Source organism: Brachyhypopomus gauderio, chromosome 16 (assembly GCF_052324685.1).
Source record: "Brachyhypopomus gauderio isolate BG-103 chromosome 16, BGAUD_0.2, whole genome shotgun sequence".
NCBI lineage: Eukaryota > Metazoa > Chordata > Actinopteri > Gymnotiformes > Hypopomidae > Brachyhypopomus > Brachyhypopomus gauderio.
The window spans coordinates 8,172,882-8,197,810 of NC_135226.1; the positions used below are offsets into that span (position 1 = coordinate 8,172,882).

A 24,929-nucleotide genomic window follows, 5' to 3' on the forward strand; every position below is an offset into this window, starting at 1 on the left:
GAATAACTCATGAGAGTCATTAAGAACAGTCAGAAAGGAAGAGGGCACATGTTTGGGCAATAAAATAATAATAATAATAATAATAATAATAATAATAATGTTTAAACAGATGCTTTGGTCACGACTTTATTTTTTTATTTTAATGTCTGAAATGAATATATCTGTACATTTGTCTGAAATGAATATATCTGTACATTTGTCTGAAATGAATCAATCTGTATCTGTACTATATTTGTCTGAAATGAATCAATCTGTATCTGTACTATATTTGTCTGAAATGAATCAATCTGTATCTGTACTATATTTGTCTGAAATGATGGTTGCTTGTCCATTCCCTCTCTACCCTTATATAGCATGTAACACTGTGTATAAATGTGCTTTATTCTGTCTATTACGTAATTAATTATGCTGGTATATTGTCACAGTGGTGAACACATAAAACACATAAAACAAAAAATAAATATTAAGTGTATGTTTTAATCTGGATTTAAAGGCAGACATAAAGCTTGTATTCCCATAATTTCAAAAATTAGTCCTAGGGGTTGTTAAGTAGTCTTAAAATAGTTATGGAGTAGTCAGAAGGAAATTGAAATTGAACGAAGTGAAGTGCTATAGATTTCTCACTAGCACTAGCTGCTGCATTGTGGATTAGCGGCAGTTTCCTCAAAGTACATGGCAGGTAGCCAGGAGCATGCTGCCATGGTGTAGTCCAGAAGAATTAGAAGACCAGGAACTAGCCTCCCCCAGGACCATGTTACAGTGGTATATTCCAGAAGAACTAGGAGAACTATTACCAGCTTCCCCCAGGAACATTTTGCATGGTGTAGTCCAGAAGAATCAGAAGACCAGGAACTAGCCTCCCCCAGGACCATGTTACAGTGGTATATTCCAGAAGAACTAGGAGAACTATTACCAGCTTCCCCCAGGAACATTTTGCATGGTGTAGTCCAGAAGAATCAGAAGACCAGGAACTAGCCTCCCCCAGCAGCATGCTGGTGTAGATAAGAAACATGTACTAGGTCTCCTTATTTTGAGTATGTGCCTAAAATTGACAATATGTATTTTTAGAGATTTTGCTCCTTTGATTTTCAAATATTAAAAATAGAATCAAATATCTCACATGGATCCTTAGCAGAAAACAATTGTTTAGGATCAAATTAGCAATCTTATTTTTGACAAACCTGGCACCTAACAAATTTATTTTTTATACTTGTGCTTTATCTGAATTTCAAATTAAGAAGTCTCTGGTCATTCAGACTTCAGAAATTTTAACATGGTATATTATTTCAATAGTATAGGCCAATCGGACTTTCATACATTTTACAGTTTTTATAAACAAATCTAACACACAATGGAATCTTTTCATTTAAGTCTTGTGAATCTAGCAAATTTTGCAAACTGGTTGTTTGCTTAGTATCTGAGCTAATTGGGAACTAATGCAACCCCACTGACTAAAAAAATAGGTGTCGCTTTACTGACCTCTAGTGTCCGAAAGAGATATAACACCTTAACCCGGTAATATTTGCCCTGCTCTTTTTAATCAATAACATTAGATAATAGCATTACATTCTTATATATATATATATATATATATATAGCACTGCAGCTCTACTGGCCAATAAAATGGCATCTCATTCAAACTCTATAGTTAATATCGAGTTGGTCACACCTTTGAAATTATTCAGCTTGTAAAAGGCTTTCCACAATATTTTGAAGTGTTTTTGTGGGAATGGTTGCTCATTCATATAGGAGAGCATTTGTAATGTCAGACACTGATGTTTTGGACAAGCAGGCCTAGCTTGCAATCTCTATTCTGTATCATCCCAACAGTCTTTTTATTGGGGTTGAGGTCAGGGCTCCGTGCAGGCCAGTCAACTTCTTCCACACCATTCTTACCTATCCAGACCTTTACAGATCTTGTTTTGCACACTAGGACACAGTCATGCTGGAACAGAAAATGGCCTTCCCCAAAGTGTTCACTCAAAGTTGGATGCATACAACTGTCCAAATGTGTTGTAGTATTCATTCCAGTAAGATCTACCTTTACTGGAAGTAAAGGGTCTAGGCCAAGCCCTGAAAACAACCCCACAGAATTACCCCTTCTCCATCAAACTAAACCACCCCACAGAATTACTCCTCCTCCATCAAACTAAACCACCCCACAGAATTACCCCTTCTCCATCAAACTAAACCACCCCACAGAATTCCCCCTCCTCCATCAAACTAAACCACCCCACAGAATTACCCCTCCTCCATCAAACTAAGCCACCCCACATAATTACCCCTCCTCCATCAAACTAAGCCACCCCACATAATTACCCCTCCTCCTTTACAGTTGGCAAAATGCAGTCAGGCAGGTAACATTTTGCCTGACATTCGCCAGACCCACACATCAGACTGCCAGATAGAGACGCGAGATTCATCACTCCACAGAACGTCTCTGCTGCCCCAGGGGCCAGTAGTCGTGTGCTTTACACCCACCTGACACTCCCTATTGAGCTTGGTGCTGTAAGACTTGCATGCAGCTGCCTGGCCACGGACACCCATGACATGAAGATCCTGGCACACAGCCTTTTCTTGCTTTTTTTGGTGCTGTTAGTGCCAGGGCAGGTTTGGAGCTCGGCAGTCAGTGAGACAGCACAGCGTTGGTGACTTTAACGCACTATGCACCTCAGCGATCTGTGACCTCTCTCTGGAACTCCACTTGGTCTGCCACTTCATGGCTGATTTGCTGTGGTTCATGAAAACGTCCAAACATTTTCAATGATGCCACTCACAGCTGATCATGGAATGTCTAGGAGGGAATACGTTTCATGAACACTCTTGTTGCAACTGTGGCAAAGGGACTGAAGTAAAAATCTAAATTCAATTACGATTATGTGGGCCCCAATATATTTCTCCATGTAGAGTAATGCAACCATATTACACACTTATCAAGTGAATTTTATCGGCGCATTCCAACTTTTTACATGTTTTACCACAAGATGGCGTTCTAGTATTCAGAGTTCCTAAGTTTGACGTAGTCAGTAGTTCTAGTTAAGTAGTGTGGAGATTGTTGCAGGTAAATTCAGCTTATAAATTCTATTTATATTGGCTTACATACTTATAAATGAATATAGCGCCATGTCAATATCCCGAAAATCAATCAATCTATCTATCTATCTGTCTATCTATCTATCTATCTATCTATCTATCTATCTATCTATCTATCTATCTATCTATCTATCTATCTATCTATCTATCTATCTATTATAATTGTTTAACACTCAGTGCACTGTTCTAGCGGGATATATTATGATATACTATAAATTACTTCAGATAATTGATTTGCACGTATTACAAAAATGTGCCAGATTTTTTGGACAGCCGTTAAATTATGCGTGCAAGAATGGACATGCCCGTTAAACGGCGACGTTCTTCTCTGATATAAATGTCAGATTAGAGTAACAGAGTATGGGCGAGCACGGTAAACGGTAAACGGTAAACCATTCCGTTGTAATGAAACATCCAGGTCATTAAATCAATGGAGAGGCACTATGTAGACTACATAGTATGATGATGAATATGACGATGACTGTTGTTGCTGTTATTGTTGTTGTTGATGATGATGATGATGGTAATGATGATGATGATGATGATGATGATGATGATGCTGATGATGATGATGTGAAAATAATAGTAGTGAGTGGTTAATCTAAATTTACCTGGCTGCTTTCTAGTTCCTAGAATATTTGTATTCTGTAGAATAGACCCGTATATTTTCATCTTCCTGAATAAACAGGCCACTTTAGCGTGAGCTCAGTATCACGCTGGAGGACTTTTCTTGTGTCGAATTAGTTGTCCAGTTTCAGAGACACCCTGGGCGGGTCACGTTGGGGGAGGCTCTTGGTCTCGAGCCGGGCACCATCGCAGAGTCTAGACGCTCACGCGCTGCTGCTCGCGCTCCTGTCGCTCGCGCTCCGGTCCACCCTCCGCGGCCAACTTAGGAGAAAGATAAACCTACTCGTTCCTATACAGACATGTTATCGTCCTTTCGTAAAGGGTATTTGTGGGTCTTGTCCGTTAGTAAAATGTAGGAAGAGCCGCGTGGAGTGTTTATATATTCCTTGGAAAAGTTGATGTGTTTTAGCGGATCCGCCGGACATGGAGTTGGGTCGGCGCGCGTGGTAAGTGCTGCATGAAGAAGGAACGTGCAACAAGGGCGCAGACCTCACTCACTTTACTACTGACGTTTAAAGGTTTTACACGCGTAGAATGACACCTGAAGCTAAGGATACACGGATTATCACTTTTTAAGCAGTTACGTCCCACTTCAAGACAAACACTTCAATGCAATTCGTGGCACTCCGTCACTTTCATGTAGGTTTGGACTTCTTGCGCTTCTCCTAGTTGCATGGACGACGCGACACAAGGTTTCATCATACGACGAGAAAATCATTTACTGCCATCCCAGGCGCACGTTTTTAACATTAACTTTTAATATCCGCGTCACAGAGAAAACAAGATTTGTTAGTCAGTGTTTTTTTACGTCAGCAAGGAGGCACGCACCTCCTGTACCTCCTGAAAACCTCAGTGTTCACTCCTATCTTCCTGGGAGGAAAGGGTGCGACTGCAGAGCGATTGAACGTTATCTCGCATTTATCGCCTGCGTGTCCGTGCATGCAAAGACCTTCACCGTTTAGACGTTTTAAAGCTGCTTTCATCTAATTGCACGTGGAGAGGTATTGCATAAAGCCTTCAACTGTAAGTGTATGTGTATGTTTTTGTCATTCTCTGATTACACTATGACACGAACTTGCCATATTTAAGGTTCTGTGCAGTTCTGCCCTTATAAAAAGTTATAGGTTGCGTCACGAACTTTGGCAAAGCCTGAAGTGCCAGATTGTATTAGAGTCCTAAACTGAGAGTCTTTGGGGTGTTGGGTTCATTCTGCTGTACTGGAAGAGGTTGTGTGATGTCTGCTGATTCATTTGGTAAGAACATGCTTTAGTTCTGTATACAGCGTCAGCATGACCACAGGAAACGTCCAGATTTGTTTCGTCGCACACACATTTGACTAATCTGTGTGAGAAGTGCATGACTAACAGCCAAACGGATTGAATTACCAAACTTGGGTTGTGTTGAAATGCTGTTACTGTGATACTTAATCCGCTGTGGCCATGCGAAAGCTGCACAGAACTACAGGTGAGTCAAAAACCACAGATTAGCCAAATGGTCTGAATTCAAATGGTCAGCGTGGTGGCCTCTCTACTACTTTATGTACATAACGTGCCCACATTTTACCTGTTGATATGGATACACACTCCTCTTTGCGAAGTTAGGTGTTTTGGTGCTACTCATGATAAGGTGTTTTAGACTCTTATTTGAAGGATCAGGAGGAGGGGGCTCAAGTCTCTGGCTGTAGCTGATACTGTGGAGAGGAGTGTTAGGCAAAATGTTTATTTGGACAACATTTGCTCTCTCTCTCTCTCTCTCTCTCTCTCTCTCTCTCTCTCTCTCTCTCTCTCTCTCTCTCTCTCTCTCTCTCTCTCTCTCTCTCTCGGCTATGAGGTGAACAGGGCAAAGTTACAAAGGAAACAAGAGGCCTGCCTATTGCACCCCTATTCCACGGCCTCACAGGAACAGGAAGTAAAACATGGCAGACTGACCTCTTCAAGAAAACTAGTTTTTTTCCCCCTCTCTTTTCTCTTTCTTCCTTTCGTGGTGGATGCAGGAACACTCTCTTTATGGTAAAGAGTGCTGGCAGTTCAGATCTCACAGACTCACAGTGGCTCTCTCTGTACCTTTGAGACATACTGTGTAAGCAGCGACATTATTGGTCTGTGGTGGTTGATACCCCCCCTTCCCGGGCCGTGCCACACACCGCTTACATAAGAGGAACCGCTTACACGGGAGATATGCCTAAGTGAAAGCTGTCACTTTAACCCAAGCTCGAGCTCTCAGGTCAAGCACGCCCTAATTTGTAATACGCGGGCGCCTTGTCCTGATTGGCTGCCCTGGAGAGGTGTCACAGTTCCCTCCACGGCCTTCGTGCGATCAGGGATCACCTCGGTCTGATGTCAGCGCAAGCAGGGTGGCGCTCACACTGAAACAGCTGTGCCTGAGGGACACTTTAAGAAGTTTTATTTTCAGAACGTCTACCTAAACACAAGGCGCATGGTTGGTGGGCCTGAAAGCACATGTCAAAGAGATTGCGATGACCTCATGGATAGTGTGTGATGTGTGAAGGTTGTGGATTAGCATTGGAAAAAAATAGTATGAATTGACCTAACTCCTTGGTGTGTGCATGTAAGTGGGTGTCTTTTTAAATTTAGTCCATATCAAAATCTTTATCTGCGCTGTTACATGTCATCACACGATTAAGAAACCAAGCATCTCTAACAAATAACCTCACACCCTCTTAACCATGGAAATATATCTGTAATTGAAGTACGTGAAACATGGAATGTAGTCTTTGATCATCAGAATTAGGTCAAATCCTCTGAGAGTCCAAAGAAGTCTCTAATACAAACCCCCTAAGGTTTTTTAAACACCCCTCCAGAGGTCATTTTTATGTTTATATTAACATTCTCCAGTGAAATTGTTGCAACATTTGTGCATTTTGGTTTACCCTATTGATTGACTAAAGCTTGCTTGCATTTTATATATTGTGTTGTAATCTTCTGTAATGTAATGTACATATGTGGAAGGGTACAGTAGTGGATATTCTTGTTTTATATACATACACTGCTATAACTCTCATTCACACACCCCTGATCTCTTAATGTAAATGTGCCATATTTTATGTAAAATACATATTCAGTATGTATAAGTGTGTGACGTTTGTGGGTCGGCGAAAGACGAGACACAGAATCCTTCTTGACTGACGTCACTTTTGCGTTTATTTACGAATATAGCGCAATTTGCGCCACGGAGAACACTCACACAAACACAACGTGTAAACTCTAGACAACGACGAGCACAAGACACTGCGCGAGCGCACATTAAATAGACAGACCACATTAGCCCCATGTGATTACGAGACGATTCACAGGTGAGACACATTATTCACACAACATAGCCTTCACCACAGAGTTCCGCAGACGCAGACAAAGCACGTGGACAACGTTTACACACGCCCAAAAGGGAGGGGCCGGGGTCCTCAACGTGACAGACGCCCCCTCCAAGGGCACTACCCGTCCCGGGGTGCCAACAGGACCGAGTGCCCCGAACCCACGACGATGGGCGGATCCGACGCGCTCAGTCCTGCGTCTGGGAGGTGACCGCCCTCGGGGAAGCGTCCGCCACGGACCGCCTAGAACACCCTCCCTGGGAACACAGGGGAAAAGACGTTAGACAACGGCACGGTTACAAAAACACAAACAGGCACGCTTACACACATAGACACAAACGGGAAGAGGGGGTTAGGTACACATACGGGTAGACTTACGAACACAGGCACACACACACATGAAATAGGCGCCAGGCTGCGCGCCAGAAGGAGAGCGATGAGGGGAGTGAGATCGGGAGCCACTGGTGCTGCAGGCGCTGCGGTGGGCGGTGCTCCTCCTGCCCTTGCTGCAAACCCTCCACCGGGCGCAGCGCGGTTGGCCGACGTGGCAGGTGCAGCGCGGTTGGCCGACGCGCCAGGTGCAGCGCGGTTGGCCGACGCGCCAGGTGCAGCGCGGTTGGTCCCACCCCTCGGTGGGCCGTACGGGAAACCCTCCTCGCCCGAGGATCTCCCTCCGGACCTGGCAGTGGGAGTGGCTTCCTCCGTCTCCATCTCCTTGTCACTGCCACGGCTCCAGCTCATGGGCTGTCCCGAGCTGCCACCCCGGGAACAGTCCATGTCGCTGGCTGGGGAGAGCTCGGAGGACGAACCCGCCTCTGGACTCCTTCTCCTCTTCACTGTCCCGGCGGACAGTTCCGAGGGGGAAGGGCTCTCTTCCTCCTCCGTGTAGGAGCCCTCGGACGGAGGGTACTCCCCATTCTCCTCCTCCTCCCCACCGTCTTCCTCGGGGCATGCGGAGCAGTCCGACGGGGAGGGGTACTCCTCCTCGTCACACTTTTGCTCCTCGCCCTCTTCCTCGCCCTCCTCGACGGGGGGAGAGGGAACTACGGGCGGAGGGAGGTAGTCCTCTTCCTCTGACTCCTCCTCCTCCTCTTCACCGTAGTCGACGGTGGAGACATCGTCTAGCGACGGAGGGTAGGCTTCCTCCCCCTCCCCACCGTAGTCGACGGTGGAGGCTTCGCCTAGAGACGGAGGGTAGCCCTCTTCCTCATCACCTTCCTCCTCAGAGTCCTCCTCCCCAAACTCGCTCTCTGGGGTAGTGTCTGTGGCGCAGAACACGTAGGATCCTACCCGCAGAGGAGAAAGAGCGCGGGATGGAGGTTTTTTCTGTCGCTCTCGCCAAGTCTGTACCGCCCCCTCGCGGATCATCTCCGCTATCTCGGGGTCGGTCGTTGCCCGTGCTGAAGCCAGCTGGAACGCGCAGACCGGGTCCTGTTCCAACTGTTCCAAGGTTGGTGTGGCTTCGCAGCGCGGTGGCGAGGAGGGAGCGTGGTGATGCCGCTTGCTGGGACGCTGGCTCTTCTTTGGCCGGGTTGTGTAGCCTGGCATCGTTCTTGCTGTCTCGAAAACGGCTCGTCGTTCTGTGACGTTTGTGGGTCGGCGAAAGACGAGACACAGAATCCTTCTTGACTGACGTCACTTTTGCGTTTATTTACGAATATAGCGCAATTTGCGCCACGGAGAACACTCACACAAACACAACGTGTAAACTCTAGACAACGACGAGCACAAGACACTGCGCGAGCGCACATTAAATAGACAGACCACATTAGCCCCATGTGATTACGAGACGATTCACAGGTGAGACACATTATTCACACAACATAGCCTTCACCACAGAGTTCCGCAGACGCAGACAAAGCACGTGGACAACGTTTACACACGCCCAAAAGGGAGGGGCCGGGGTCCTCAACGTGACAAAGTGTATAGACATATAGTATAGCTAGAACCTTACTGCAGTAAGTTATGATGCCATTATTATTATTATTATGCAATTATTATTATTATTATTATGTATTTAATGTTAGTGCCTCGCAAAGTAATTTGCTGTCTGTTTGTACACTTCGTTATCTCTAGGAATGAAATGTTATTGCTATGGTAAGGCCAAAGTTGCCTTGTGCATTTGTGCAAAAATGCTTCGGTATTTGAAACATTTTTTCCAAAGCTGTCTTGCGGATGTCATAACAGAAGAAAGCCAATTCAGAACAGCAACATTAATGAAGTTTTAATTAATTGCAGTCATGCATGAACAGAAATTCACACAAATAAAATTATGAAGTGCTCCTGAGTTATCCCTTTTTCTTTTACAGAGCACTATGGTGGGCTTCCTGTCTCTCATGCTGCCCCTGCTGCCAGCCCTGGGTATTGCAGGGGAGGTGAAGAACTGCCACCCACGGTGCCACTGTGAGGTGGAGAGCTACGGCCTCTTTGACAGCTTCAGCCTGACCAAGGTGGACTGTCGCGGGGTCGGGTCAGGCACGGCTCCAGTGCCCATCCCTTTGGACACCTCACACCTGGACCTTTCCGGCAACTCCATCAGCTCTATAACCGACTCCATGCTCTCCGGACCTGGCTACACCACCCTGGTCAGCCTGGACCTTAGCAATAACCACATAGCCCAAGTGAGTGCCAAAGCCTTCTCCAAACTCCGCTACTTGGAAACTCTTGACCTGAGCCACAACGACCTGGAGAACCTGAGCGGGGGAAGCTTCTCTGGCCTGCGTTTGACTGATGTGGACCTCAGTGACAACATGTTCCAGGACTTCAACCTAGATCTCTTCAACACCAGAGGCCAAGAGACTCCTATCAGCGTCGACCTTTCTAATAACCTTCTCTCCACGGTCTCCAGAAATCCACAAGGCCACGCTTTGCATATCAACAGCCTGATACTAGCAGGAAATAAGTTCAGGGTAGTGCCCGAGCTCACAGGAGTGCCTCTGCAATATCTGAACCTGGATGGAAACCCCATCAGGAGCATTGAGGAAGGGGCCTTTGACGAAATGAAAGATCTGATTTATCTCTCTCTCAGCAGCCTGCCTGAGCTGACTAGCATACAGCCAGGAAGCTTCAGAGGCCTGAGAAACCTGCAGATCCTGGACCTGTCGCACAACACTCGACTCGCGGGTCTGAGCCCAGATGTGTTTGATGGACTGACCTCGTTACAGGAACTTAATCTGTCCAATTCTATTGCCGGCCCGTTTCCTGTGGCCGCCTTTGACCACATGCCAACTCTTAAAAGTGTAATTCTTGGGCCAAATATGCGTTGCTGGAAGACCCATAAGCAAGGTCAGTTTCACAGACAGATAGGACAGGCAAAGGCAAATGATATCCTAACCTGTGATGTTGAAGGACTTATCTCATAACACGAAGAGTTGCATTATATTAATGTCCCTGTGCCTTAATTTCTCAAGAGTCCGAGGCCTTCTGTTATTTCTAGGTGAGCTTTTGTACCTGCTCACAGTCAATCAATATAAAATGGCTTTTGCACAAGAAGCCAGCCAAGGTTTTCATTTCCAATATATTCTCATACTAAAGGTTCTCATGCACTTTAAGCTGTACAGGCGTTTTTCACTACTGCGTTTGTTTTGTTCTTAAAGGGACGGGGTTGGTAGGTTGGCTGCCCATCCCCCCGCTGCACAGACGCTGCAGAAGTGGTCCAGTGGGCCACCCCAGAACCATCGAAATCTTTGAGTCTGGATGGTACTGGCACGTGTTTCTCCTGTATCGTTGACTTGCTCTTAAAAGCAAACAGGGTTCGGGGCTGATGGAACTGCATGAGCAGAGAGTTTTTGTAAATGTTTGCACATACGGCTTTATGAAAGACTGGAACCAATCCAGCACTAACACCAGATTATTACACTTGGTTTCTATTCAGAGAATACAGATTACCTGAAATTAACTGATACTTTGCAAGAAGTAATAGGAATGATTAATGATTCTTATTCATTCAGTTAAATACATTTTAAATAATAATCAACACTGACCTAATGGATCTGGTCACATCCAGGAGCACCCTCTTTAAGTGACAAATATTTCCCATTCAGGTTGAAAACTCCTTCTATCTATAGTTTTATAAGACGGAATTAGACCATTATATGTTTAATACACATGTTTACATAAATATTTAAAATATGCAATTGAAAAGAGCCAAATTCTGAATGTTTCTAACATTTTATTCTTTAATATTTAATAAATGTGATTATTTAATCAAATTTTGTCTAAAACCCATTACATTATAGGCCAATTAGTCAAAAAACCATTACATTATATGCCAATTAGGCAAATACCCATTACATTATAGGCCAATTAGTCATCATTTCAGTCGTGTATCTTAAAATGTCCATTGCACTCGCTGTTTTGCACTTTTTGGTCATAAAGTGAGCCAAGATTTTTTTTATTGTTAGCATGTTTAAAATGGATTTTATAATTGTTTGGTGTTTATAATTGTCTGTAGAATTGTATATATTTGTATAAATGTATCTGTTTACTATAATTATAATACTATAAATGGAACTGGTATCTATGTGTGGTCTTTCACTCCATTCCCTCATTCTTTTAAAGGCTGTAAAAATGAGTCACAACTTTACGCCAAATTTCCCAGAATTACACTCAACCTTCTATGTCTGACTCACAAAGAGCGCAGAGACATAATAACACTTTGTGTATGACTTTTGTTTTTCTTTGTTTATTAGAAACACCCAAATCTCTCTCCAACACAGAGCTTTCAGAAGTGGACAACTCACACACACACACACACACAAACACACAGTCAACAGAGAAGTGATCTGAGACACTGCTCTCTGGTCCAGCAGAACAGTGGACAGCACTATCATGTCATGAAACTCCCCAGATGACTTCAGCCTGGAAGTGCTGGACCGGCTCTGGGAGAGGGAGCGTGACACGGGCCTGCCCGGACCACTTCACACACACTGGGGGTATTCACATATCCGCTTAGCAGCTCGGAATTAGTGCCAAGATTCTGCTCTTTGAAATTCTAGGAGATTTTGGTGCCAGAAGCACGTCCTCCTCTGTCTCCTTCCCTAATGCAGAGAAAAAGGCTGACCAAGCTGTTTCTAACATTCTCTCTCTCTCTCTCTCTCTCTCTCTCTCTCTCTCTCTCTCTTATACACACACACTCAAACATTCTCATGCTTGCTTTCTGGATGAGAAAAGTAAACACACATGCTGCACTGTCTTACACAAGTAAACACACGGCAACTCAAGAGCAAAACGACTTCAGTCCAGTCCGGTCGAGCACTTTTGGGCGAATGTTAAACGTCTCCTTTAGGGACCCAAGATGATCATTCTGTTGGGGTGGACCAAAAGAAGCTCTCTGTATGAAAGAGTACAGCATGTGCTGAAGGCCATGTTCTTCTCCCTCACTGTGGCTAGAGGAACACAGCAGGCGTGATAAAGTGCAAGAACGTGACTTAAAGCCAACATAGCCTAATTCCTCATGATTACACTCTCTGCCCTAGTGGGTAAGAACATACGAAGCAGATCAGGTGAGAATGACCTGATCGTGTAAAAGTGGGACAAAGTTCAGTTCATAAGAATGAACGGATTTATGAGATGCATTCATGAGAAGTGGGACAGCAGATGAATGAGTCGGTGAAACACTAGCAATTCTCCAGGGTGTTAAAACTCACCTGTACTTGAAGTCCTATGGAAATGCTCGTTAGAGCAAAAGATCCTGCTTAGATGATGCAGTTCACACACACACACAAACAAACATGTGCACACACCGCATTGAGTGAAGAAATGCCATCGTGATTATTATAGACCTTTAAGAAGTGAGGGGCCATCTAAGTGACTCACTAAGCTTCATGTCCTTGAAAACACACCTTCTTATGTAAATAAAACAAATATATAAATAAAATATAAATGGAGAAAAGGGAAACAATAGTACTTATTGTTGAATGACATTCTGTTTAATCATCTTAATCATCAGGTTTAATCACACTGACAAAATTACAAATAGATCACATTTCTAGAATTACAATTACATGCTAGTGCCATTAATGTGTTAATATGATTTGCTGTGTGATTTCTGATATTTTTTAAACTACAGAATTAGAAAATTTCACAATAGTTACAAATCACCCAGCCATGGTTTTGAATTTACAACATGTACTGAGAGGTTTTATCTGGTTGGATTGTTTGACAAACTCACCGAGCCTAAATCCACTGGCTGAACTTTATACAGCGCAACACACGAGGCCGTGCAGAGTTCACTGGAACACACGCACATTTCTTCTTAGGCATGACTGGGCAAAACAGGGCCGTGTTTACGGGACCCATGGGCAGTGGCTGGGAGCCAGGCACCTGAAAAGATGTGTGGTTTTGATCCTGCTCAGTACTGCAATTAAGTTTAATTCAGATTAAACAGACAAAAACGTGAACAGCTGAAATAAAACCCATTCTGGACCTTCCGGTGTTAACTCAAGGAATCAGAAACAAAAACCCAAACCGTAACAATGGAGCATTGAGTCAATGATTCTGACTAAATGATTCAAAACTTCGGGGGATAGTTCAGATGGTGGAAGGCAGTCATAAACGACCAATTACAGAGGATCTCTGAGTAATAATTATGTGCACTTCTGTTGCCTTTCTTTCTATAGCAGTTTAGCTGGTTTCTAGCTGCATTTATAAAAACATGGCTTAAGTAGAGGAAACTGTCACTGTAGTGACATGGTACATGGTTACATGCCAACACCCTTACACACTTACACACTTACATGCACACCTGCTCACATGCTTACATACAATTTAGGAAACTCCCAAACGCCCACTGCTCAACACTGACATCCCTGCCATGCAAGTATTTTAAAGTCCAGATATGTCCAGATATTTCAGATCCACATATTTCTTTTTAGTTGTATGCATGTCTTTATTTGTGCTTGTATGTGTTTCTGTCTGGCCCTATGTACATGGACATATGTGTTCTCCGATGTCTCAGACCAGATGCGGTCCATTGGGCAGCCATTAGCAGCACTAAACAGCACTAAGCTGCCAAAGTGACCCACTCCTTTACACCGAGGCTCTTAGCGTGTGTTTGCCGTGTTGACATCAGTGCTCTCTATGCACCTTTGTTACGGTTTGAGCTGAATACTCGCTGCGTCATTACGTGGGCACCACAGACGCCCGCCCTGCCGGGTCGTCGACCGCCTTGCCATGGGAACTTAGCACCTTGCCTTAGTGTCACACGTGCCGGATGGGGCCGGTGCCAGGGGTCAAAGGGCATACAATGTCAATAGATGGAACACAGTACGTGCAGAGGCACTGGGGTATCGGTGTTTGCACACACTGCAGTGCTGGGTGTGGTTGAAGCTTCAAAGCTTGAGTCGACATGCAAATGAGATAGGAAGTGGAAACAGAGCGAGCGTGTGCCCCCCTCATACAAAGGTTCGGCAGGGGTTAACAAAGTTCCCACTGAGTGAAATGATCTTGGCTCAGTCCGGGTACACATGATTGTACTTTCTGTTCCTTTTTTGTTTTCAATAGTGCTCTTTTCATGTACATTTCTCCACAGAAATGGCAAATAAGTAGTACTGGCCTATCATGCAATTTCTATCTAACACAAGCATTTAAATATCAATGCACCAGTTTTAAACACAAATATTAGGTTCAGTTTTGGAAGGCTAGTCAATAACAAATTTGTTCATCGCATGAACCAGTGAATGTTTTTATTCAGAATAATTGATTTAGACTAAATGAAGAAAGTGTCAGTTTACCCTTTTTTATGCCACAGATCTCTCATTGCTTATTGAAATTCATATCTGAACACCTTATCAGGTTTCAAACCAGTAAAGCAGCAAAACTGTACTAGGAAAATGCAAGTTAAACTAATTCCTGTGCCAGAATATGTTTTTACCTTGTTTAGACCTGTGTGGTTTGGAATTTTATCCTGCCTTGGCAAAACAGAACGTCACCAAAGAGCATGGTGTCAGGTATGAGATATTATCCTAACGTGTTTGTTTCAGCATGTCATTAAAATCTTGGATGTTGTAACACTGGGTGTGCTGATTTTTTTAATGAGATCTCAGTTCTTTTCTCTTTTTTTTTTGTGGTGATATGGCAATTCCAGATCTACTGGATCCTCTTAAACCCCATTAATTCCAAAATGTATTTAATGTATGAAATTTAGCAGATGCTCTTATCAAAGACTTACAAAGGTGTTTTTTTATTTACTCATTGAATATATCCTAGCCAGCTCAGAGTAGGTTTGAGTTCAACATACCATTGAACTAGAATACTGTTGAAATACAGGAGTAACTAACTGATACCTAGAAGTGTGAAATGCATATTATAACTATATAAACTTTAGTTTAAAATACGGTACATAGAGCTTCAATAGAGCTTCTAAAGTAGCTATATAGGAGCTCTAAAATACAAACTACAATACAATTGAAATACAATTATAACATTCAGACGTCCCCATTATTTCCTCTTACAGATATCCTCGAAAGCCAGTGTCATAGGTTTTGTGGAACTCCTTGGAATGGAGTTTTCACCTCATTATTTTTTCTTCTTTTTCTTAAGGAAAAAGGAACATGTCTGGAGACACGTGCACGCTGACGTCCTTCACATCTGGTTCCCATCAGCTTGGACTCGGGTTACTCTCCGGGGAACCACAGCAAAAGCAACTTAGTCTTCCAGTCTCTCCCAGAGTTTCCCAAAGCTTCGGTACACTTTACATTTCGTCGCAATTTTATAATGTATCAAAAAGCCCCCTTTTTTGCACTAAATATTGCATGCAAACTTAATATTTAACTGCATTGCATATCAAACATTTATTATGACTACATATTTCTACAGAATTTATTCAGGTACTTATTTTGGGGGTGTTATTTTTTGTCTCTCGATCAGACAATCAGCCAATGTTTTTTTGTTTGTTTGTTTATTTTTGGTGCTTCACTAGGTGAAGTGGTTCTTGGATGAGATGTGCAACAGTGGTCATGGTGACGTTGCTAGGGGAGATCCCCCTCCTCCTCCTCCTCCTCCTCTTCGTTACATCCACGTGCTCTATTCAACCATATTTCTGGGGATCCATCAGCACTGTTCAGTTATGGGTCAGCTGGATCGTCCCTCATCGAGGCCCAAGTTACATACGGTCATTGTAGGGTAGAGAAATACCCTGCTCCCGTACTATCTAAGATTTAGGTCTGTGCTTTGAAGATTTCATTTGAGATTTTCCTGGTTCCTTGTACCTATTGTGTATCATTGTTTTGTTCTGTTATGTTTACAAGCGTTCAGTTTCAATTCAGCTTCTGACCTTCATTCAGCGCAGACTTTGAATTAAACGTTTTCTCAGTGAAAAATCTCAGATGACGAAGGTCCATAAACCGCAGCAGCGTGTGCAAATGACAACCAAGTAATCTTTCTCAAGGTCTTTGTATTTGCCGTAGTAAAAACTTCACGATGAACCACCCATACGGTATGGACGTCTAAAATGTGGACTTAGCTCCACCATGTGGTGAAGTTGTGCATGTAGAGTTCAAACTGAGCAGAGAGCTGAAGACCAATAAATCTCAACGTCGAAAATAGGAAACACCAGCCACAGTCTTGTTTTGCTTTCGTGAGGTGAACATATACCTAGCCCTACTGTCACACTGTCAAAGGCACCAGAGAACCACTAAAGCAGAAACGGAACATGCCAACAGCTGGTGTTTTTGATAATTCATGTTTTACCGCTTGGTATCTTTTCTACAGTATTTTGGATTTGAAATTGCCTAATACCCCTTAAGCAGCACTGGAAGCTTGAACAAACACTATGTCGAATACAGATATTATATATGGAATACAGCTATTACATTTAATACATGGCTGTGTGCCCTTTTTGTGTAATAGTTGAGGTCTGAAGCATAGACCACCTCCTGATACCTCAGCCTTGTAAACAGTTATGGCTATTCTGAAGATCATGATTGAAGAGGTTTTTTTTTGCTTGCTTTTGTTTTTAATTACACAACATTATGTTTAGTTTAACATTCCTAATTATTACAATTCTTGATTACCATGATTGAATTAATCGCACTAAGTATCTGTATGCTGTCATACAGATATGCTATTGCAACGAGGCACACTGTGCAATAAACCATGTAGGCCTACTGTAGGTAACTCTTGGTAACTTTGGAACCCTAAAATAATGATTTCTAAATGGTTTGTCAGATGTGCATAAACATATCAAGGGAACTATTCAATGTTCACATTCACATGTGGTATTTCAGTCTGAAGTCTTGGGAAGCAGAAATCAAGTCAAACTAAATCTGCACTGCTACAGCTCTCCAGACCTGATATCTGCACTTCAGACGATTACACAAGTGCAGAACTCTCACTGGAGACGAAATCGTCTTTGTGATCAGCAGATCCTGCTGAAAACAGGAAGGACATGATGTGGGTATTCTCTAGCTTGGAAAGTGACCGTGTGGACTTCCTTCCTTATGAGCTGGTCGGTCTACCCCATGGACTGCCTGAAACAAAAGTGCATTTACCAGAAGTTATAGCGAACATGAAATGATTGAGCTTGCAGGGACTTGATTGAAGCTGTATGCCGCACACCACTGACGTAGCTTCTCTCGAAATCTGTTTAGGGAATGCCTGAGGATTCGGAGAAAATCAAACATATTCACGCCACAGAATGCGAAGAGCATTTGTTGACGGACGTTTGTTGACTGTTCTGGTCATTTCGTGCAGTCTCCACGGTACGTTCTGGTCAGCCGCACGCGGCTCGGGCTGTGTGGCGCTGTGATGGTGTTTTTCCCCTGTATTTTTCCTTTGTGTTTTAGGGAAAGGATTTGAGGTTTTCATCTGGGTGACGTTTTAGAAATGTAAATATAGCCAGCATAGTGCAGCACAGCACAGTACTGTGTGTGTGTTTGTGTGTGTGTAAGTAATCAATATGTCAGCCACATTTTCACTGTTTTTATTACACAGTACTGTGAAATATTCCATTCTGATATTCCAGTAATTTCATTTGAGGTATTCTGGAACTTATCCAATATTTATAAATCATTGATTCAGCTGATTGCCTGCTGTTGAATGAATGTTAGCAGTTATTTTGCTTAACTTGGTAGTGTCACTGATCATGATATAATCACAGCATTCTGCTAATTCAACTCAAAATACTTCTCCTTCGATCTCTTTCAGTCTCAGCCAGTGATTGTATGAACTCTGTGGTGTCAAAACGCAGAGAAGTGTTTCTGCCAGAAGGACACAGTATCTCTTTGGTTTGCAAGATTCAGCACTGTGGGCAGGAAGGTTGGCGGGGAGGATGGTATTCTACAAGAAAGGGGCATCCCACAATCCTTAGCCCATCACCACGACACCATCTGTCCAATCGCACCGAGAATGCCAATAGTACAGATCTGTTGGTTACCATTCAAAACCTTAACCAATCAGATTCTGGGGCATACCTGTGCATTGTCGAATGGAAAAACAACATAACCAGTCCAGGGCATGTAACACATGTCAATGTGACTACAGGTAGTTACGAAGACACCAGTATTTACAGTATTATGTCATCCTGTCATAACGTGCCTAACTAAAAGCTTGATATCTTGACCGATGTCGTTGTCCTGTTTCGTAGCTGACCCTGAATCAGGGAGACGTTTCTCTGACCGGCTTCTGGTTTGTGGTGCGGCTGTCCTGTGTCTACCCCTGGCCCTGGGACTGGCCTACTGTCTGTCCTGTAATCGTGCCTCTGCACCTCCTGTGCCTCTGCGCCTCAGAGCCCCCCGTAAGATCCCCCTAAGATGTCATTAGCCCCTTATAACCCATCATAACAGTCTCACTGACATGCTTCTAGCTTGCCAGTGTATGTTCTCCATTTCTTTCAAAATCTATCTCCTTAACTTGTTGCACGAGCATCTAAAATGTAATTCTTAAATGGCACGGCAACTTACATGCATCCTGATCCCCTGGCGGTCATTAACATACACATCAGTGTTTCTGATGTCATCCTACGACTAAGATAAATGTACTATGCATTAATCTCGCCTCACGTTTTTTGCGGTGACAGTCTACACATGTTCCTTAAGCACAGAGCATGCGCATGTCTATAACGGCTCACTCTTTTCATTTCCAGCAACCGCTCGAGTAAAGCAAAACACAGGCGTAAGTACCTCCACATCCTGTGACCTCTAATAATCGTCATTATGAGAGTGTGTGTGGCTGGCTAACGTGTGTGTGTGTGTGTGTGTGTGTGTGTGTGTGTGTGTGTGTGTGTGTGTGTGTGTGTGTGTGTGTGTGTGTGTGTTGCACAGGTGGTGTATGCAACTGTTGTTCTGGACAGGCCGAGACGTCATCATGGCACTCAGCCAAGAGAAGAACCCATAATATACTCCACTGTGAACTTCTCATCAGTCTGACCAGACGGGCGTCCGATGTTCACCTCCCCGGACGACACGTCCCACGATGCAGAAATCTCATGGCTGACCTGACCTTTTTAGCCCAAACCTGCGTGTTCTGTTGCTGCCTTTAATGAACTGAGGCGTGAAGACGAGAAAGTGTACCGGTTGTTCTTAAAAGTTGAACATGTCACAATAACATGATGTGTACTTAGAACAGAAGAATGAAAGGAACTTCAAGACCTCCCAATCTGTCTTCTCCAGCTTTGAGAACACAGGAAATGGCAGGATTATCACAGGAAGAGCCCAGTGAACTACACCCACTCCCACAGCCTCATTACAACTACCTTCTGTATCCCCCATAAGCCTTTCATGAGATGTTCAGCATGGCTCAGATTCCTTTCCAAGAAACTGGGACTTGTGCCATTTTACTTTACATCTGTCTTGTTACTTTGTAAGTGTGCTGTAGATGTTTGCAAATTTGTAACCATTTCTGTTGAGAATTTAAATCGAATTTGAAAATAGGCACGTAACTTAAATATTTGCATTATACTTCATGCATCAAATTGTACAAGGGACAGTATACAGTATATGACACAAAATACAACATTTTATTTCATAATAAATTCTCCATGGCACAGTACATAACCAAATATACATATACATGAGTAGTCTTTTTTAAATTATCTGCAAATATTTAACTCTTGATTTACTCTGCAATTGTATTTTACATGACATCGACACAAGATTTAAAAGCAATAAATTATGTTAATTTATGTATAAATGACCTGCTGTTGGGACACCAACCCTATCAAACATGTCTGTTCTGGTGTTCCACTCACTCCCTGTTCACACAGATGCTGTAACACATCCCTCTGCAAACTTTACACAAAGCACGCAAACACGCGGACACACACTGCTCCGTCAGCGTTGTGCTTAGGAGACCTCACACTCGCTAGAAGCTCCCACTACATGGAAGGCATTTGAGCGCCTAGTAAAGGCTTGCACGAGTGCCATGACTGCTTTAGAATTACGCAATGACTCCTTCAGAATTACGCAATGACTGCTTTAGAATTACGCAATGACTCCTTCAGAATTACGCGATGACTGCTTTAGAATTACGCAATGACTCCTTCAGAATTACGTGATGACTGCTTTAGAATTACGCAACGACTCCTTCAGAATTACGCGATGACTGCTTTAGAATTACACAATCACTCCTTTAGAATTATGCGATGACATCTTCAGAATTACACGATGACATCTTTAGGCAAGAACAGCGGGCATATGAACACACATCATTCAAGCACCAACATGAGAAAATTATTTACTTATAATATAATAGAAAGAAAACCAATCACCAACCTTAGCTCACTTGTTCACTAGTCAACCTTTTTTTAAGTGTGAACAATGTACCAAGGGGCTGGAACTGTACTGATCGGTTTATGTACAATTCAAGTGAAATGGTGACTAAATGGTCAAACTATGAATAAAAAATTGTAGGTTTCATTATCAGGTTTTCGCCTTTATCTCACCTCACAAATTTGATTGATGTTTGTCCTGCAAGTAAAAAGAAAGAATAGTCCCCAACTCTGCCAGACTGTGCTGTAAGATACAGGAGAGTCATATATCAACCTCTGCATTAACAAAGATCAGTCCAAACAGAGTCAGAGAAAAGCACTGGACCTGAATTGCTGAGTGTAGCTACCACCTCAGACACTTAAAGGCCACATGTACCACTTCTACTGAAGTACCATCAACTGCAGTTTTAGTCCTTGAGTTTGACACGAAACACGATTGATTGCCGCCATAACTATAAAGTTACTATGTCAGAAGCGGGCGAGACATTAGAAGACAGCAAATACGCAGGACAAGAAACTAGCGTACTGAACAGAAGCTCATACCAGGAAGCAGCATCTGTGCACAGATTTGCACAAGAACAGTGCTATTGTCCTAACACAGGCCTTTTCACTATGCTCTAAGCCTTGAACCGAGTGAGCCAAAACACTCTTGTAAGGTTGGGGACCTCAGGTTTCACTCTGCTTACGCCAAGCAATGAATGGATGTATAAACAAAATCAATCCAACAGTAATCACAAAGTGCACCATAAACATATAGCGCTAGTGTCAGTCCATCACATCTGCATTCCGAACCATCTATGCAATTCAACAGAAATATCTAAGGAAATAAAAACTGGCTCTTTATAACCAAGTAAATATTCAATCAAGTGCCCCAGGAAGCTGGTGTGTCTATAAACGACCTGTATGATGAGAAGCAGCATTATAGCAGACATGGCTTTGTCAACATTTTAGAGAGAAGCTTTTGCACATGTAGTAACAATCCCTCTCCTCTGACACTCTGACTTTGGCATCTGTGTGTCACTCAATCCTGTTCTGTGTGTGTGTGTGTGTGTGTGTGTGCGCGCACGAGCAAGTTCACGCTGCAGCACAAAGCAATGTGTGGCTGAGCTGTGGTGAAGGTGGTCGCGTTGCCTACTGTAGATGGTCCCTTCAAAATCGGCAGAACGCCTCTTGACTCCAATTACGTTCCACTACCTACAGAAGGACAGGAGGTCTGGATTAAGTCACTGGCATGACATGGAATGAAAACAGAAAAATACAAAATGTAGTGCTGTGTGTGCAAATACCTGCTCTGCAGTTGTGATTCCTATCTGCCTTTAATGCCCCTGAAGCACAGAACAAAATACAGCTGACAGACTATATTTCCCAGGTCAAAAGTCAAATCAAAATGTCCCATGAGGCACCACTGACCACCGTTTGCTGTTTACTGGTTACTCACTGTGGTAGAGTGGCTCAGCTTGTCAAAACGGAACTTCAGGTTTGACCTGGGTGAAGTTTTACTTTTCCCATCTGAGACAGAAAAGAAAAACCGAACAGAAATATTACAGCACAACACAGTGCAGCGCAGTAGGGGAGTATGTGTGAATGTGCTTGTGTGGGCAACACCATGCACGAGCCTGGTTTAAAATGTGCATGTGTCTGTGTATCTATGTGTATCTATGTATGTCTATGTGTATCTATGTGTGTACACATATGTCTTAACTTGTATTACCAGTAGGGTTGCGGCACATTATGAGGGGGGTTCCAGAGATCTGGCTCTCCGTGCTGAGGGAGGGGCTGAACCCAGCAGATGAGGCCAAACTTGGGTGACTGCTCTGGGGGAACACAACCATGCCCTGTCACTACCGTTCCTCCAGCTTCCTGTCACAAACTACGCTGCCTAAAAGTCCAGCTTATTACTTCAGACGGATCCGCTGTGGAAGTCCATCCACACCTGCTAGACTGAAATGAAGTCAACCGCACATCCTGCCACAATAACCCCACCGTGCTTCTCACTATTGTAACAGTAACTGTGCTCTCCTTTGGCCTCTGCTGTAACTGTAACTGTGCTATGCTATTTTATAGCTTGCTGTGCTATGCTGTGCCAAATCAGGTTTCTTGCTTTCTTAGTCTGTAACAGTGCTACACTGAACCCTCCAATTTTGCATTATGTGCGGTGCTATGTTGTTTTATAATCGTTTCGAATCCTGTGCAGTCCTGTAAGCATGGTTATTTTGTAAAGGGTTTGTGCTGTGTTATTTTCGCAAGCTTGAGCAACTACTGTGCAGTTTTGTTTGTCAGTTGTGCCATAATGTAACAGTGCAGTCTGGTGCAATAGCGACTGTCCTATGTAATATCTGTGTACTGTGCTGTGTTGTTCTGTAAACATGTGTTACTGTAAAAGTACTGTGCTTTGCCATTGCTGTACTGTTACTTCAGCATCCTGTACATGTGGTTTTGTAACTGTGCTATGCTGATTTACCAGCCTGCTGTGTTGTTCTGTAGGTTTGCAGTGCTATGCTGTGCTGTGCTGTTGTATAACAAAGCTTTTGTTTTGTAATTGTGCAGTGCTGTGCTGTTATGTAACAGTGATGTAACCATGTTGTAACAGTACTGTTCCCAGTGCTGTAACCATGCTGTGCTGCAATGCTGCTGTAACTGTGCTATGATGTAATTGTTATGTAACAGTGCAGTTCTTAAAGACTGAAACTGCAGTAACCATTATGTAACTGTGATGTGCTGCAACAGTACAGTAACAATGCTGTGCTGTAATTGTGATGTGCTGTAAGTGTTGTCACAGTGCTGTGCTATAATAGGGCTGTAACAGTGCCGTGCTGTAGCAGTGCTGTGCTGTAACAGGGCAGTTGTAACAGAGTTGGAACAATGCGATGCTACAATTGAGCTGTGAGTACTATTGATGTAACTGTGCTGTAACTGCTGTGCTGAAACTGTGTAACAGTGTTGTTGTAACTGTCCTGTGCTGTAACAGTGTAACTGTTGTTCTAACTGTGCTGTGCTGAAACTGTGTAACAGTGTTGTTGTAACTGTGCTGTGCTGTAACAGGGTAACTGTTGTTGTAACTGTGCTGTAACTGTGCTGTGCTGAAACTGTGTAACAGTGTTGTAACTGTGCTGTGCTGTAACAGCGTAACTGTTGTTGTAACTACTGAAACTGTGTAACAGTGTTGTAATTGTGCTGTGCTGTAACGGTGCTAAAACGGTGCTAAAACTGTGTAACAAAGTTGTTGTAACTGTGCTGTATCTGTGCTGTGCTGAAACTGTAACAGATGTTGTAACTGTGCTGAACTCTGTGCTGTACTGAAACTGTGTAACAGTGTTGTTGTAACTGTGCTGTGCTGTAACAGTGTAACTTGTTGTAACTGTTCTGTGCTGAAACTGTGTAACAGTGTTGTAATTGTGCTGTGCTAAAACTGTGTAACAAAGTTGTTGTAACTGTGCTGAAACTGTGCTGAAACTGTAACATATGTTGTAGCTGTGCTGTAACTGTGTTGTAACTGTGCTGTAACTACTGTGCTGTCTGACCGTGTCCAGCTCATCCAGGCCCTCTCCCTCTCCTGCGGTGCTGCTGAAGCTGCTGGTGCTGGAGGATGAGCGGGACATGTTGGACCTGCCAACACACTCCTTCAGCTTCACAAACGGCCTGTAAGGCACAGAGACTCTCAGCCCCCCCGTCCAGACACGCCACAGGCAGGCAGACAACTGCACAGCTTATATACAAATGTAGCAGAACTGAAATGGACCAGTTCTACTTACCTCTCCTTGTTTGTGCAGATCTCTGGTGAACTTGGATTAGAAGAAGTCTCTGACCTCACTTCCTGTGAGTGTGGCAATGAGCTGTTTTCTGCTGTTTTCTGATCACTGTGAAATCAGACAGGGTTATTTACACAGTCTGTCATACATAACACTTACAAACATAGTGACTTGTGGGTGCATGTATGTGAGTGTGTGTGCATGTGTGTGCGTGTGTGGTTGTGTGTGTGTGAGACCTGCGAGATGGATGTTTCTCAGTGGGACTCTCTGTGCTAGAGTGTAATCTTGGAAACAGCCCAGAACGCCGTTTCACAGGACTCTTCAGGGGTGACTTGGCTGACAGTACTGGAGGCTACACACCACACACACACACACACACACACACACACACACACACACACACACACACACAGATATTGCATTC

At 43.5% G+C, this 24,929-nt stretch overlaps 3 protein-coding genes and 1 long non-coding RNA gene across 16 annotated transcripts in view; 2 read left to right on the top strand and 2 right to left on the bottom strand.

Annotated features, from left to right (window-relative positions):
* Positions 1 to 457: 457 nt before the first annotated feature.
* LOC143477226 (uncharacterized) lies at positions 458 to 3,159 on the bottom strand. The gene is made up of 2 exons (XR_013121524.1): positions 2,482 to 3,159; positions 458 to 1,042 (listed from the first exon to the last, which is right to left on the bottom strand). It is a non-coding gene; the product is annotated as an uncharacterized LOC143477226 (long non-coding RNA).
* Positions 3,160 to 3,921: 762 nt separating this feature from the next.
* Positions 3,922 to 11,563, top strand: tsku (tsukushi small leucine rich proteoglycan homolog (Xenopus laevis)). 4 transcript variants are annotated; one of them, XM_076975751.1, is made up of 2 exons: positions 3,922 to 4,166; positions 9,361 to 11,563. In XM_076975751.1, the coding sequence occupies exons 1-2, from the start codon at positions 4,119 to 4,121 to the stop codon at positions 10,411 to 10,413; spliced, it is 1,101 nt and encodes a 366-aa protein (XP_076831866.1). In that variant the 5' UTR covers positions 3,922 to 4,118; the 3' UTR covers positions 10,414 to 11,563. The 4 variants fall into 4 exon arrangements, with proteins under 4 accessions (XP_076831866.1, XP_076831868.1, XP_076831867.1 ...); XM_076975753.1 differs by lacking the exon at positions 3,922 to 4,166 and adding an exon at positions 4,525 to 4,749; XM_076975752.1 differs by lacking the exon at positions 3,922 to 4,166 and adding an exon at positions 4,528 to 4,743.
* A 5,813-nt stretch (positions 11,564 to 17,376) lies between these two features.
* On the top strand, positions 17,377 to 20,953 carry LOC143478358 (uncharacterized). Its single transcript, XM_076977317.1, has 4 exons — positions 17,377 to 17,751; positions 18,197 to 18,532; positions 18,636 to 18,785; positions 19,312 to 20,953. Exons 1-4 carry the CDS (start codon positions 17,688 to 17,690, stop codon positions 19,527 to 19,529), a joined length of 768 nt encoding a protein of 255 aa, XP_076833432.1. The 5' UTR covers positions 17,377 to 17,687; the 3' UTR covers positions 19,530 to 20,953.
* Positions 19,988 to 24,929, bottom strand: part of rap1gap2a (RAP1 GTPase activating protein 2a) — a 50,268-nt gene continuing 45,326 nt past the window's right edge. For 8 of the 10 annotated variants that reach the window (XM_076977310.1, XM_076977312.1, XM_076977308.1 and 5 more), the window contains 7 exons: positions 24,742 to 24,857; positions 24,509 to 24,613; positions 24,278 to 24,395; positions 22,468 to 22,570; positions 22,195 to 22,265; positions 22,043 to 22,081; positions 19,988 to 21,950 (listed from right to left, as the gene is read on the bottom strand). In XM_076977310.1, the coding sequence (XP_076833425.1) occupies positions 22,073 to 22,081; positions 22,195 to 22,265; positions 22,468 to 22,570; positions 24,278 to 24,395; positions 24,509 to 24,613; positions 24,742 to 24,857 (522 nt within the window). In that variant the 3' untranslated portion in view covers positions 19,988 to 21,950; positions 22,043 to 22,072. The remainder of the gene's footprint in view (positions 21,951 to 22,042; positions 22,082 to 22,194; positions 22,266 to 22,467; positions 22,571 to 24,277; positions 24,396 to 24,508; positions 24,614 to 24,741; positions 24,858 to 24,929) is intronic. The other 2 variants (XR_013121727.1, XR_013121728.1) reach the window with 2 other exon arrangements.